General features: G+C 40.2%; 1 protein-coding gene across 1 annotated transcript in view; it reads right to left on the minus strand.

The window, feature by feature from the left end:
- The window catches only part of LOC102225365 (cadherin-6-like), a 95,020-nt gene that overhangs the window by 5,768 nt on the left and 75,163 nt on the right, over positions 1–14,089 (minus strand). Inside the window, 6 exon segments of the mRNA XM_005803635.3 lie at positions 638–653; positions 655–890; positions 2,426–2,543; positions 5,012–5,133; positions 7,452–7,588; positions 13,808–14,061. Coding sequence (XP_005803692.3) covers positions 638–653; positions 655–890; positions 2,426–2,543; positions 5,012–5,133; positions 7,452–7,588; positions 13,808–14,061 — 883 coding nt within the window.

A 14,089-nucleotide genomic window follows, 5' to 3' on the forward strand; every position in this document is an offset into this window, starting at 1 on the left:
AAAGAGTTACTGACTTGCTGAAAAGTTACTTTTGAGGTATTTGGGGTAGAAACTACATAAAAATACTTGATTTGTGTTTTTGTAGTCTAAATGTTTCAGTGACATCTGGACTGAGCAGTTCATTTTTACGGTTTGAGATCCTGACAGCTTACTAGAAAATAATATTTCAATTCAGTTTGAGATCAACGTTCAGATCAGGTTTTCAGGTAATAATCCGTCACCATCTACCTTTAGTAGGCCTGTCATGATCAATTGTTCCAATAATTTTGCAATAAATTATAATGTAGTTTTGAAACCATTTTCAGGTAATTAATGTAAGTCCGTTCTGTCAAAGACCAGTAAACTATTTTCTAGATAAGATTTTTTGCTTTGGCACTATAGACGTAAACATCCTTCTAAAGCTCAGGATTTTAATTTATCTTTTTATTTATTAACGTTTGTCACCCTGAAACTCCAGTGAAACTCTGGCGCCGTTGGTCACAGTCGGCTCAAACTAAATTATGACGGCAGCTGTTGTTCCTGACAATAATCCACCCACCAGAGGAGTCGCTTCAAATTAAGAAGTGAAATATGAAACCGCCTCTGAAACACCTGCCAGGGCTCGGACTCCTCCAAGCAGTGGAGCTCATTAACTCACTGAGCAGGATGACGACAGCAGAGCAAGATGGCCACCAGGGCGCCGGTGCTGAGCCCCGCCCTCGCCGTCAGCGCCTCCGGGTTGCACAGCTTCATGTTGCCCTCGCGGTCGCAGGTGCACACCCTGATGGTGAGCGTGTTGGTGCTGCTCTGCACCGGGAACTCCCCGTCCGTGATCACCACCGGGACGTGGTACACGCTCTTCTGGAGGCTGTTGTAGCTGTTCCTCCTGGTCAGGATCCAGGCCGTGTTGTCTGGAGACAAACAGGTCCACAGGTTCAGAACCGGCATGCAGGCTGCACAGTGTTACACTACTGACACAAATGGTGGGATTTCATGGGAAATACCATTATTGTTAGCTAAATAGATTAGGATTTGGGAAAAATCAAAAACTCGCTACAAGAAATCTAGAAATTTTCTAGAAAAAACTCGGACGTTTCAGAACCTTAAAAGTGGAACATTTTCGACTTTTGTAACTCAGTTATTTCCACGTTTTTTGGCAGAAGTTTATAATCCATCTACAACGGCCATAACGCGCCATCGAACCTTTCAGAATGAGCTGTTTTAGGGCGTCCTGTCACTTTAAATCCAAATAATCTGCTGCTGGTCACACCCACCAACTGAACGTTTACACTCATACGTGAAAATGGCTGCAGACAAATGAACAATTATACAACCATACATCTTTGAAAATCAGAAGTGGAGCCTCCTGCACAACCAACAAGAATACAGCAGGTGGTTTCTGGATGGTAAATCAACAACAAAACACTTGTCTTTTCCAGTAGCCATTGTACAGCAGTAAAACCAGCTGACAAAAATGTGCTGGAGCTCAGCCGGGGTTGCTAGGTAACGGCGCTGTGTCTGTAGAATGTCATTCAACATTTCAGAGGTTTTTGAAACGGCTCATTTTCCAGACACTAAAAAAATGTGAACTGACAGAAAACTGTTTTTTAAGTGATTGGACCATTTTTAGAAGCAACACAAATTAAAGCACAAAATTATTACAAAAGGTTCTTTTGCAATGTGTTTTGAGACGACTCTTGTCAACGAACTGTGCAGATCGGCGGTTTTCAAAATGTGAGGCGCGCCTCCCCTAGGGGGCGCCAGAGCACTTTAGGGGAGGCGCGGTGCGAGGGAAAAAATAAACCGGACAAGAAGCTATCTGCTTGCTGTCTTGCACATAGCGTGTGTAATTGTTTTTTCCGTTGTACGCCTCCGCTCTTTCATACAGCTCGCTCTTTTAGCTCGAGATAAATTGTTTAGATGAGCCACAAAAAGAGCTCCACGATTTTGCAACTGTTTAGGTTTTTGATTTATTTTTTAATTTCAAGGAAATGTGCAACATTTACAGATGTTTTTCCAAAGATCTGATCAAAATGTTTTTGTTAAGATGTGAAAACACTGTTGGTATCTCAAACATTAAACTCAGAATCTCAGATGTAACGTTTGTTTGAGAAAACGGTTGAAAAATGAGTTTGTTGTTCTTATCATTAGAAAAATGCCATACAAAAACCCTGATAAAATAATTAAAATGGGAGGAAATGTTTTAAAATGTGTTAAATTTCATTCAGATAAAGTGTCATTTTAAAAGATGAGATGGTTCTAAAATAAAAGCAATTAGAAGGTGTTTTTTTTGTGTGTGGGTTGATTATTGGGGGGGGGGCAGCAGGCATTGTGCTCCTTGGAGGGGGGCTCACCCTTTCATACTTTGAAAACCCCTGGTGTAGATGAACTGAATCGAAGGTGTGGGCCTCCACCTCCACATCAGACCCAGAGGTTGTGAACTGACCTTTGTTGTCACGTACGGAGAAGTTGGCCTTTCCGACGGCCTCCGGAGCCAGACTGAAGATGAAGCGATGTCCTCCGAGCGGCTCGTCTGGATCCGTCGCGCTCACGATTTGTATCCTCTGCAACGAAGGAAACGCAAACGTCAGATGTTACAGTGACCCGTTTCTGAACCCTAAAAGTGTTCGAAACACAACACCAGCTCTGAATTGCAACAATGGATGTGAAATAAATGTGATTTGACCTGGAAAGTATAAAGAAAGCCTCCATGGATGTGTTCCAGCATTACACACCAGAGGATCCTTGGTGGGTTTCCAGGATGGGGTTATTAAAACAAAAGCACATGTGCAGGAACCGATCCAGGACTTTCCCAACAAAGGCGGGGTGTTGATTGGTCGTTTACTGACTCGATTCAGGAGAACCAAACTTTATTTTTATCTCTTTAAAATAAACTGCTGCACTGAGCTCTACTCTAATGTATTTTAATGTTGCTTTTGTCAACTTTTTTATCTAGAAGGAATTAGGCTAACGTAAAATCCGGCCCATTATTAAACAGTCAGATGACCTTCAGGAAAGTTGTAGTACAAACATTAAAATAATTTTAGCACAATTTTCCTCCATCAATACAACAGATTCATGATTTGTAAGCAAAAGAAAACAGATTAAATTTATTAACTGTTTTAAAGCTTTAATCCCCGTTTTTTCAATTATGATGTAATTAAAGAATTTTTCTGCTTCAAATTCACAAGTTAAACTCTGAACTGATTCTTACATGACCTGTAAAGTAAAAAAATATATACTTGGTAACTGCAGGTACTAATAATGTCAACAAGCAACACTTTTTGTCCAGATGTGGAACATCCTTCAGTCTTCTTTAAGACTTTAATGTTGTTCTGGTTCCTACAACGATGGATTAGGATCAGTGTAGATAGAAAAAAAGGTGAAAATTTCTGCCAAAACATTTTGCATTTTATAGATTTTAGATTTTTGGTGGAAATCTACAATGGCCTCAGTACGCTGTCATACGTTCCTGCCTCCTTGGGTAAAAAGAAAAAAAAAAGAAAATATCTTTCCAATCTTGAGAAGCTTGTACTGGTCTTGAGGAGCAACTCAAATGCTTCAAAATCTGTAAAAAGTTGCTTGCACACCATAAAAAAAAAGCTAATCAGTTCTTTGGTGCCTTTTGTGATGTCATCAACCCAAGTAAACCTAAAAGCAGCTCAAGCGATGCTATTTTTGTTCATCTGCTTTTAAAGATGGCTTTCATGGCATCCTACATACTTCCTTACTCAGACATGTCTGACAGTCAGTGCACATTTATTACTAAAAGAAAAATAACACAACATTAAATCCTTTCTTTAAAGATTGGTGACGTCTTTATTTTTTTATTGCAGCTTTCCATCTTAAAACTAAAGCGTTGATCAGTCCGAGTTTGTCTCTAGTTTTTGGAATGCATTTTTGAACAGCAGGAGTTAAAAAACGAGGTCATGAGAATAAAGTCAGGCCTTCATTTATTCACAGGACAATCCTTCAGCCTACTGGGTCTCCAACAACCCTGACAGAGACCCAGCCTGCTTCCTGATGTTTTTATACATTATCTCCACATTTACAAGGCCGGGTTGTCAACCCTCCCTTTGTTGCAGACTTCCCGTGTTGCAAACATTTCAACATGCATGAATCACACAATAAAACAGCGATTGGACATAAAAACAGATAAAAGACAGTTTCATCCTTGCAGACAATAAGCGGAAATTGTTTTGTTTTTTAAAGCAGCATCAGAAAGACGGGGTTTAGATTTGGCCTTCTAGTGTCCGAACTGGCAAATGAAGCCAACTTGTGTTTTAAACTTCTAACTAAAGCCATTAAACTATGTTTTCTTTTTTTTAAATTTATTTCTGGAGCGGTTCAAATGCCAAACGGACCGGAAATGGCTCCAGAAGCTGGACAGGAAGCAGACAATAGAGCAGGGCATTCTGGGTAAATACAGCCAAAAAAAACATGCTAGCCCAGCGCTAGTGGGAGAAATGGTTTGTGGTCTTTTACCAACAACAAATGAGAAATCAGAAAAAACCTGATGCCAATCCACTTTTGTTTACATTTCATAAAGAAGGAAGTGGTGCTCAGTGTCTTCAGGCGTTTTGATGTTTCCTTCAGTGGTTCTCGATGCAGCGCCCCCACAGGTGAGGAGGGGAACATGCTTTTTAAACTGTTTGGTTTGATTGAGACAAAATGTAACAAATGTTGCAACTTAGTTCCCAAGCTTAAGTGGGAAAAGACTTTAGATTGAGTAAGTAATCTGTAGCTGCTGGCTTGAGTAGCTGTTAGCTTCAGTAGCAATAACCCACATCGCCACGCTCAAAGAACTGAAGTTAATAGATATTCCTTTGGCTCTACCTTTGATTTCTTTATTCTATTTGAAAAAGAGAGAGTTTTTTTCAGGACCTGAGATGTGGAACAAGCATCTAGTCCTTTTAAAACACATGTGACAGACTTGCAAATTCTCTCTGAGGTCTGCTAATTGGACACCTAATCCTAGCAGTGAGGTCCGGATGAAACCATGGCGATGGCTTTATGCGCTGTAATAACTGACCTGATTAGCCTTGGCGTTCTCACACACAAACGTCTCGTAATTGGTGGCAAATGTTGGAGCGTTGTCGTTGACGTCCAGCACTCTGATGTATACAGGCACACGGCTTATCTGTCGCGGGTTGTCTGGGAAACACAAAGGTGGACACAGTGACTTCACACGGATAATTATTCCCTCACACAAGTGTGGTGCTGAACATGTGTGAGACTTTGGCTGCGTTTCCAGGCAACCGCTTACATCTAAATCAAATTATGTGTATATAAATAAATAATGGGTTGTTTTGAAAGAGAAACTAACACTATGCAACAACAAATAACAGCTTTTACTGTTTTAATCTGTGAAGATAAGACTTTAAATGTGAAATCTGTGCAGAAGTTTGAAGCGTTTCAATCACAATAAGTGAAAATGAGACACATTAAGTTAATTTATTATAACTGCAACTTCAAAGTAATTACTGTAATTGAAAAACAGAAAACTGAAGTTTGCTGAAAAATTACTTTTGAAATTTACAGACTTTAAATGTCAAACTAATGTGAATTTCAGATATGATTACGATTTCATTTATACAAAACATCCTGGTTGATCCACTGAGTCTCTCTGGAGGAATTTCAGGAAATTAATTTTTGCAGAAACAGTTTTAATTCAGCAAAATTGTTTCACATATCATGAGTCCAGATTTGAAGTTGCTCCACACCATTGATTTGTTTTCATCTTTGGTTCAGATCAATGTTCTGCTTCCTACACTGATTGATGGACATTTTTCTTTAGGATTGTCCGCGGTTCAATCCAAACATCAAGTTGGAACCACCGCCATGTTTGAGTATGTGATGCTCTTTTCCTGAGATGCTGTTCAGTTTGCAGCAGATGAAACGGGACTCGCATCTTCCAGAAAGTTCCTCGTTATTCTCTTCAGTCCACAGAAGATTCTCTCCAAAAGTCTGGCTCCAATGGAGTCCATTTTCTGTGCCGCAGTGCAAAGCGGCAGACGCTGGAGTTGGAAACTCTAGCAGCAACCAATCAGAGACTTGAGTTTTTATCCGGGCACTGATGCGGATCAGCAGGTCATCAAACCGGGCTCAGGTGAGACACAAATGGTGGTGAAAGTGACCATAAGCCCACAGCTATGTGGTGAAACTCACCAAACTAAAAACACCTCTGAATAATCTGGTCAATCCAGACACCAGATGTTAACAGGCGCCCAACGTTCTCTTGCTTCCAGTAATTAAATCCAAGCCACTTTCTCAATTTCACCTGCTGTTAAAGAGACTGTTAAAAGTCCATCCCTTCATTTAACACTATGATACCCATGATGCATCTGCTTGTTTTTGTAGTATCAATCTTGAGTTAGTTTCTGTGCTTTGGTGTGGCTGTGGGGCATAAAGCAGCGTCCACAGATCAGGAGCTGCCATCTGCTATCAGTCATTCATTAATCATGTGTGTATGAGGCCTGTGTGTGTTTTTATTATACAAATACACACACACACACACACACAAACAAATATATCGATATGTATACCTCAGCCTCTGCACCCTCATCTACCATGTAGCTTCTCAGGGTTTCTCCCAGTGTATTATAACTATAATCAAAGTGCAAACACATCCAACTTGATGCGTCTGACACTTTTTTGACGTGTGGAACAGATTTGGTCTGAACTCGCTCTCAGCTGTTCTTCTGTCACCTCCTGGATCATTCGTTGACAGAATCTTGGAGTAATTTTGGTGGACAGTCCAGTCCAGGTAAAGCTCAATGAGGTTCTCTGGAATCCCAACAACTTTCTTTCCCTTCTTTGTTGAATTTCTTTAGCTCAGGGCATGAAAACTACTTTTTCAGAAACAACCAGGTTGGTTTGGGTAAAGTGAAAACAGAAAAAATCTGTATGCTGCCAAAATACAAAACCTTACCGAGTATTTTTGTTTAATTTCTTGTACAAATATCTTAGTGCACTTGAAATAAGACAAAACTAACTTTCAAGTAACTTTTTAGCAAAATATAGGAGCTTGTTTTAAGTCAACAATTCCTTAATATTGGTAAAAACAAAAAGAACTAGTTCCACTGGCAGATGATTTCAATTACAACATTGGAATAATGTTACTGGAGCTAGTATTTTTTCAACAATAAGCAATTATTCACTTAAAACAAGCTCCAATTGTTTGTCAGTTTTCTCTTATTTCAGATATTTGCAGTTGAAACTAGACCAAAAATACTTGGTAATATTTTGTGTTTTTGCAGTGCAGTGGAGCAAACGCCTCTTCACAGCCCTGCTTCAGAGGTAGACACCAGGTAAATCAGGCCTCTTTATTCAGATTTCTACCATACAAGTGCTACTCACATTTGGATGATGAACAGTATTTGCCAGCCAGTGCTTCACTTCAACATCCAAAGATCCAAAAACCCAATTTGGCTGTCAGTATGCAGGGATACAGAACCGTCTGCTGTACTTACTGAACTCTGTGGCGATGATGGAGATGTTGTGCCAGGCGTTCTCCTCTCTGTCCAGCTCCCGGAGGATGAATACAGAGCCGTTTCCTGCATGGACGTTGAACACTCGGTCCATGTCTGTCCGCCGGTCGATGGTGTACCTGCACCAAACACACACAGAGGGATGAAAGTCTGTGGAGACGGTGGTGTGTTTATCTGGAGCGATCACTTTAGAGTAAATAAGGGGAGAGAGATCAGGTAAATGTCTGGGTAAGAGACTTTACCGGCCTACCTGTGGTGTAACGCTGCAGTGAGGCGTACTAAAGGCTCCATTCAAGTCTGAAGGTGCTTAAAGTATGTTTCTTTCAGCAAGTTAGGATGGGTCTGTGGTCTATACAAAACATGCTTAATATATTTTCTTGAATCTAGCAAGTGGTTTCTGGACAGTAAGTCAACAACAAAACTCTTGTATTTTCCGGCAGCCATTGTACAGCGCATACAGGGGTAAAACCAGCTGACCAAACGTGCTGGAACTCTGCCTGGGTTGCTAGGTAAAGGGTAAAACTACTGTGGTTGCTAAGTAACGGGCAGTGCCTGCTGATTTGTGACGTTACATGCTGGAAGTTTTTGAAACCGCTCATTTTCCAAACACTAAAAAACATTAACTTACTGCCAAAATCAAGTTTTTTGTTTAAGTGTTTGGGTTGTTTTTAGAAACCAAAACGGAAGTACAAAAATGTTCAAATGTGAATTTTGCATTATAGGTCCTCTAAACATTTTATTGCTAGGCCTGGGCAATATGGCTTAAATATAAAATCTCAGATTTTTTCAAATACAATTTTAATCGATTTGTTTTTCTTGCTTTCTTTTTATAACAAGGAGTTACAAATGACAAAATATTTGCAAAAAGTGTTTTTTATTTCAATCAGTTATGCAATGGAACATCAGGGCTACCAGAAATTTAGCTTAATTACGAGAATAAAGTTGCAGCATAAAGGTGCAATTTTACCAGAAGGACATTTTAGATTCTAAGAAAAAATAATAATTTTAATGAGAAAAAAAGCTTTGACAGTTATAAAGATCTGATATTACTAGCAATTTGTGAGGTTCTTTCTTTGAAATCCAAAGTCCTGCTACTGGTATTAGTCAGCAGCTTTATTCTTGTAATAAAAAGAAAAACTGTAACCTGTCCCTGGACTTCAAAGAAGTTGTCAAACAAAATGGCTGCCTGAGGTGCGCTGACGTCACTCTAAACTATGAAAACGCAATAAATTCAAAACTTAAATCTTTGAAAAACAAAAATTGTTATAACCCAGCCCTAATTATTGCATGTAAAGTAAATGATTCAGTTAGAAAATGACACACAACAGTCTGTATCCTGTTATTTAAAGTCCATTTTAAAGGAATATCATAAAGTTTTGACCAACTTTCAACTAGAAAGACCAACAATTCAAACTATAATAAACAGCTCACTACAGTAACACATGTACATTTACTAAAGGGTAGCATATTTTAGGAGTTTATATTCCTTAATTATGATGATTATGGCTCGTGGATAATTAGGAAATCACATCAAATCAATAGAAAATGAGTTTTATCTCCTAAATGTCACATTAAAGCCAACACAGTCATTGACTGCTGACCCAACAGCTGTCCATCTGGCAGTCACTGATGAGCAGCAAAACGTCGCTGCCAAAGCAGCTGCCAGCGACCAACCGCACCCAGGAATGCTTTTAAATGAAGATGCAGCAAATTCAGGTCTTATCAATGCTTTTCTGCAATACTTGCAATGAATTTACTCAAAAAATGACACTAAAGGTACCAGTAATGTTTCTACAAATTTTTTTAGATGGTTTTTTCTTAATAGATTGGAAGCTACACGCTAATTTGTCATTTTTCATCATCAAATCTGTTCTTTTCTTGCAAAAGTTTATATTTATCTTTACTGTAAAACCTCAAAAAAGTCATAAAATGGTGGCTCTTTCAAAATAACGGCAAGTTTTAGAAACCAGGCAAACATCCTTGGTAATATTTTGTGTTTTTGCAGTGTATGCTGTATTTAAATCAGAACATTAACCTGGAAGTTAATCTGTAACAAACATATGAAGCTAAAGTGAAGAGAATCGGTTGACTTGGTTGTTTTTGCAGCCTTGCCCTGTGGTGAGGAGTCGACTCTTCACACAAACAACACAACAGTGGAGAGTTTTCTCTGCTTGCCGTGCAGCAGCGTGATTAATGGAGGAGCGGGCGTCACGAGGGCCGGCGTAAGCGGCAGGAGAACCCCGAGGGGAGACTCTGAACGCATCGCCGCTCCGCTCTCCTCCTTCCACAGATTTGTTTTTTCTCTTCCTCCAACACCGACCGTTTCCTCCTTCCTCTCGGAGCGCCTCGCCGGGCCAAGCTGAAACTCTAACCTCGTTAAATCTGTGTCAGATGTGGGCTCTGCTAATTGCTTTTCTAAGAATCGCAATAATTCAGCTGGCTGGGTCAGACTCTGACGCAGAGATAACGGCGGTGGCTCGGCCCGACCGGGGATCCGAAGTGCTGCGGTAAGCAGGCCGCCAGCCGGTCGGACGGATGGGAGGTCGCAGAGGGTCACTGGGAATGTTGGCGATCAGCTAATTCTTCTTCAGACGGGGGACGGCGGCCATCTTTACAAATCACCTCCTTTGTGATTATTTACTTCTCCTTCTGTCTTTATTCCTAAAACATTTGAAACATTCAGGAAGCCTCGCCAGTATTTTTGCTGAGCTAGCATATTTTACTTCTTTGGTGTTAATAAACTATGATTCCTAAATATTTCCAAAATTCCAGACATTTCCAGACCCAAACGTTTAAATTTTGGGTAATCTTTTTAGGGGACGTAATATGCAAAATTCAAATATTTGTACGTATTTATTCTTCCATTCGTTTCTCAACTGCTTTGGAAAAACAGCAAGAGAGTTTAAAACAAAACTACTGAGCCATTTTTGGACAATATCTGCATTTCCATTAGAAAAAAGTGAAAAGCGTCATTGGTATTCCGCGAAAAAAACACAATTTTGCAATTGGAGTGTTTCCATAAAGTAAGAAATGCAATTAAAATCATACATGAAGACGTTCATGGGATAAGTCATTAAAAAACATCTTCCTACCACTTCCTGTTGTCCTTTTTGTCGTTTCCACCAGTAGTAACATCTTGTTGTTCATCCCATGACTCATGATGCAAAAAAAAGTGTTTCTCTTGGAGTTTTGTGAAAAACAACATTGAAAAACTTGAATGTATTTTTTAATTGGTGCGTTTCTATTAAGCAAATTTATTTTTGTAATTTGAATTATATGATGTGAAAATGAGCCATTTCAAAAACTTTGCAAATGTGACAGATGAACAGGCACTGCCCGTTACCTAGCAACCCAAGTGGAGTACAGGCACATTTGGTCAGCTGGTTTTACCGCTGCAAGTGCTGTACAATGGCTGCTGGAAAAGACAAATGTTTTGCTGTTGACTTACCATCCAGAAACCACTTGCTGCATTCTTGTTGGCTGTGTAGGAGGCTCCACCTCTGCTTTTCAAATGTGTACGGTTGTATAATTGTACATGTTTGCAGTTATTTTCACTGCCAGCAGCAGCTTATTCTGGTTTAAAGTGACAAGACGCCCTAAAACAGCTCATTCTAAAAGGAGCTAAAAATAGGCTGAAATCTCATTCTCTAAGAATAAGTTTGTGGAAAAAACAGAAAAACAGGTTAGACCAATCCTAACCTGTTCAAGGAAACATTAGGTCGCCTTTAATAACATTTAATAAGGCAAATGTAAACCACTGGATTTTTAGCCTTGATCTGAAGGATTTTATTGTTCCAGCAGTTTTGAGGTTTTCTGGAAGTTTGTTCCAGGTTAGTGGAGTAAAAACCTGAATATTTTTTCTTCATGTTTGAGATTTCTTTTAGAGGAATAACTTGTTGCTACATATGCTGATCCAAATCGCAAACTCAAACATGTAGAGTAAACTCCGCTAAACCTGAATTTTATTTATTAGCAGCAGCAGCTGTCAGATTGCAAATAATAAAACGTCCATTTTTATTTTTTTGAACACCTTCGGGGTCTTTAGTCACATGTCAGGCCGGCCAGCTGGGCAAAAACCAAAGCCTGAACTTTTAATGAGGACAACGTCCTCTAAACATATTTTAAAGGCCTGAGTGTAATTAATTAATCATTCGACGACACCGGCTGAATTTCTAACACCTCAGCAACTAAGTGCTCCTCATCTCCATTAAAGCTGCGCCTCCCCATGATCTGTGTTTGCATTCCTGTGAGCACGTGTCTGCGTGTGTCACTAACGCCAATAAATCCAAAAACTTCCTGATCCCAGGCAGCCTGCAGGCCTCCCTCCCTCCTCCGCTTAGGAGCGGCGGTAAATGCCACCGGGAAGCTTCGCCGCTGATGACGGGCGATAAAAGAGAATGATATCATATTTGACACCTGCAGTAAAGCGCTGGAACTTCAACCTTGAGAGCCAACTCCCTCAGAGGGTCGTAAAAATGAAAAAGTCTGCGCCGGAGAGGAGGTGCCGCCTCGCACCTCCCCGCCATCGTTCCCGTTTATTGGAGTCATTCGGATAATTACGGATCTGCATGAACTGGGGGAACTCTGGACCCGCTGCTGGATGTGCTAACTCTTTGTTTCAAACGCCTGTAGTGATCTAATAAACATTCATTATTCTCAGACGTTTGTTTTGTCCGTTTCTAACATTAAAGCTAAAAGTATTTCATTTCCAGGGCGCTGAGCTTTTATTGACCAAATCCAGAAGTTACTAAAATCTTCAGCAGAATTGATTTTAGTCCATTTTCCTTCATTTTTCAGGTAATGTTGCTTTGAGTCAGGAATATAGTCAAACTGTTAGGAAGGATCTTACTGCAGTTTAGAGGTGAAGTTTTGTTTCTCTAAGCCGAAGCCAACAGGAATCAATTAAATCCAACAATCACATTTTTCAAGTACATTTATAGAAAATCTGCACAACAGTTTCACTGCAAAAACATAAAATCTTAAAAAGTATTTTGTGTATTTTCTATTGCAAAAATCTTAGTACTCTTAAAATAAGACCAAACTAACTATTCAGCAGAAAGAAGCTTGTTTTAAGTAAATAATTTTATAGCACTGATGATAAAGCATTACTTCCACTGGCAGATTATTTCACTGATAAGAATTTATTCCCATTTTATAAGTCAGATGCATCAAACTTGAGGCCCGTGGGCCAAATCTGACTCACCAAACCTATTTATGTGGCCATCAAGACTCTATTGGGTTTTGTGCTAAAATACAACTTTATTTGTCAAACCAAGTCAGCTCTTTTCTGTAAACAGCCAAATTACATATGTTTATCTAAGTCCAGTTTTAGGGGAGCTATGGCAGTCCACCAGTTGTCCCACTGTTGTTTTTTTTTTTGTTAAATAATGTTAAAAGTTGACAGGAAATTTTGGAAGTAAAACATCTACAACATAGAAAATACACCAATGGATTAAATAAAACTCATCTTACCGTAGTTTGTGTAAAAACATGCTGTTTTGTTAAATTGCTAACTGTCTGAAGATTACAGATATTTTATTCTGCATAAACCTAGATTCACCTGTCTTGGCTATTTCTGTTACTGGTGTATTTAAAAATATATATTCAAGTAGCAAGAAGGTCCTGGGTTCGATTCCCGGCCCGGGGTCTTTCTGCATGAAGTTTGCATGTTCTCCCTGTGCATGGTGGGTTCTCTCCGGGTACTCCGGCTTAACAAACAGTCCAAGAACACGACTGTTAGGTTAATTGGTCTCTCTAAATTCTCCCTAGGTGTGTGTGGATGGTTGTGTGTTCTGTCTGTCTCTGTGTTGCCCTGCGACAGACTGGCGACCTGTCCAGGTGACCCCGCCTCTCGCCCAGAACGTTAGCTGGAGAGACAGCAGCTCCTCCTGACCCCACTGGGGTCAAGGGTGTTAGAAAATGGATGGATTTAGCCTGGTATTATCAGGCTGGTGGGATGCCAGGCTGATAATACAGTGTATCATAAGCCAACCAGGCTTATGATACACCGAGAGAAAGCCTGTATTTTAAGTTGAATAGGTGGTTTTATTGATGCATTCTGCATCTTAATCAGCCTGTAGAAAACATTCATGATGTTGGTGAAAATGAGTTTGACTCCTCCTGTTATATGTGAAATAATCTGCCAGTGGAATTAGTACGTTTTTAAAATCAGTGTTAAGGAATTATTGACTTTAAACAAGATTTTATTTCTTGCTAAAAGGTTTCTTGTAAGTTCTCTAATTTCATGCGTACTAAGATGTTTTCACTAGAAACTAAACTACTTTTTATGACGTTGTGTTTTTGCAGTGCCAGGACAGAGTCAGGGTCCGGTCGGTTACCTGACCAGGCTGTGTTTGTCGTCCGGATCCGACGCGCTGACCGACCCGATGATGGCGTTCCTCGCCGCGTCCTCCCTCACCTCCATGATGTAGCTGGGGCGCTCGAAGACGGGCGGCTCGTCCACGTCCTCCACCACGACCTTGACGCTGGCCTCGTCCCGGAAGGGCCCCATGGAGTAGAAGCGCGGGTTGATGATGGCGTTTTCCACCTGGATGCGGAGGCTGTACTGACGCTTCTTCTCGTAATCCAGAGGCTGAAACAACAGACACGGCGCTCCTCTG

Source organism: Xiphophorus maculatus, chromosome 21, assembly GCF_002775205.1.
Source record: "Xiphophorus maculatus strain JP 163 A chromosome 21, X_maculatus-5.0-male, whole genome shotgun sequence".
NCBI lineage: Eukaryota > Metazoa > Chordata > Actinopteri > Cyprinodontiformes > Poeciliidae > Xiphophorus > Xiphophorus maculatus.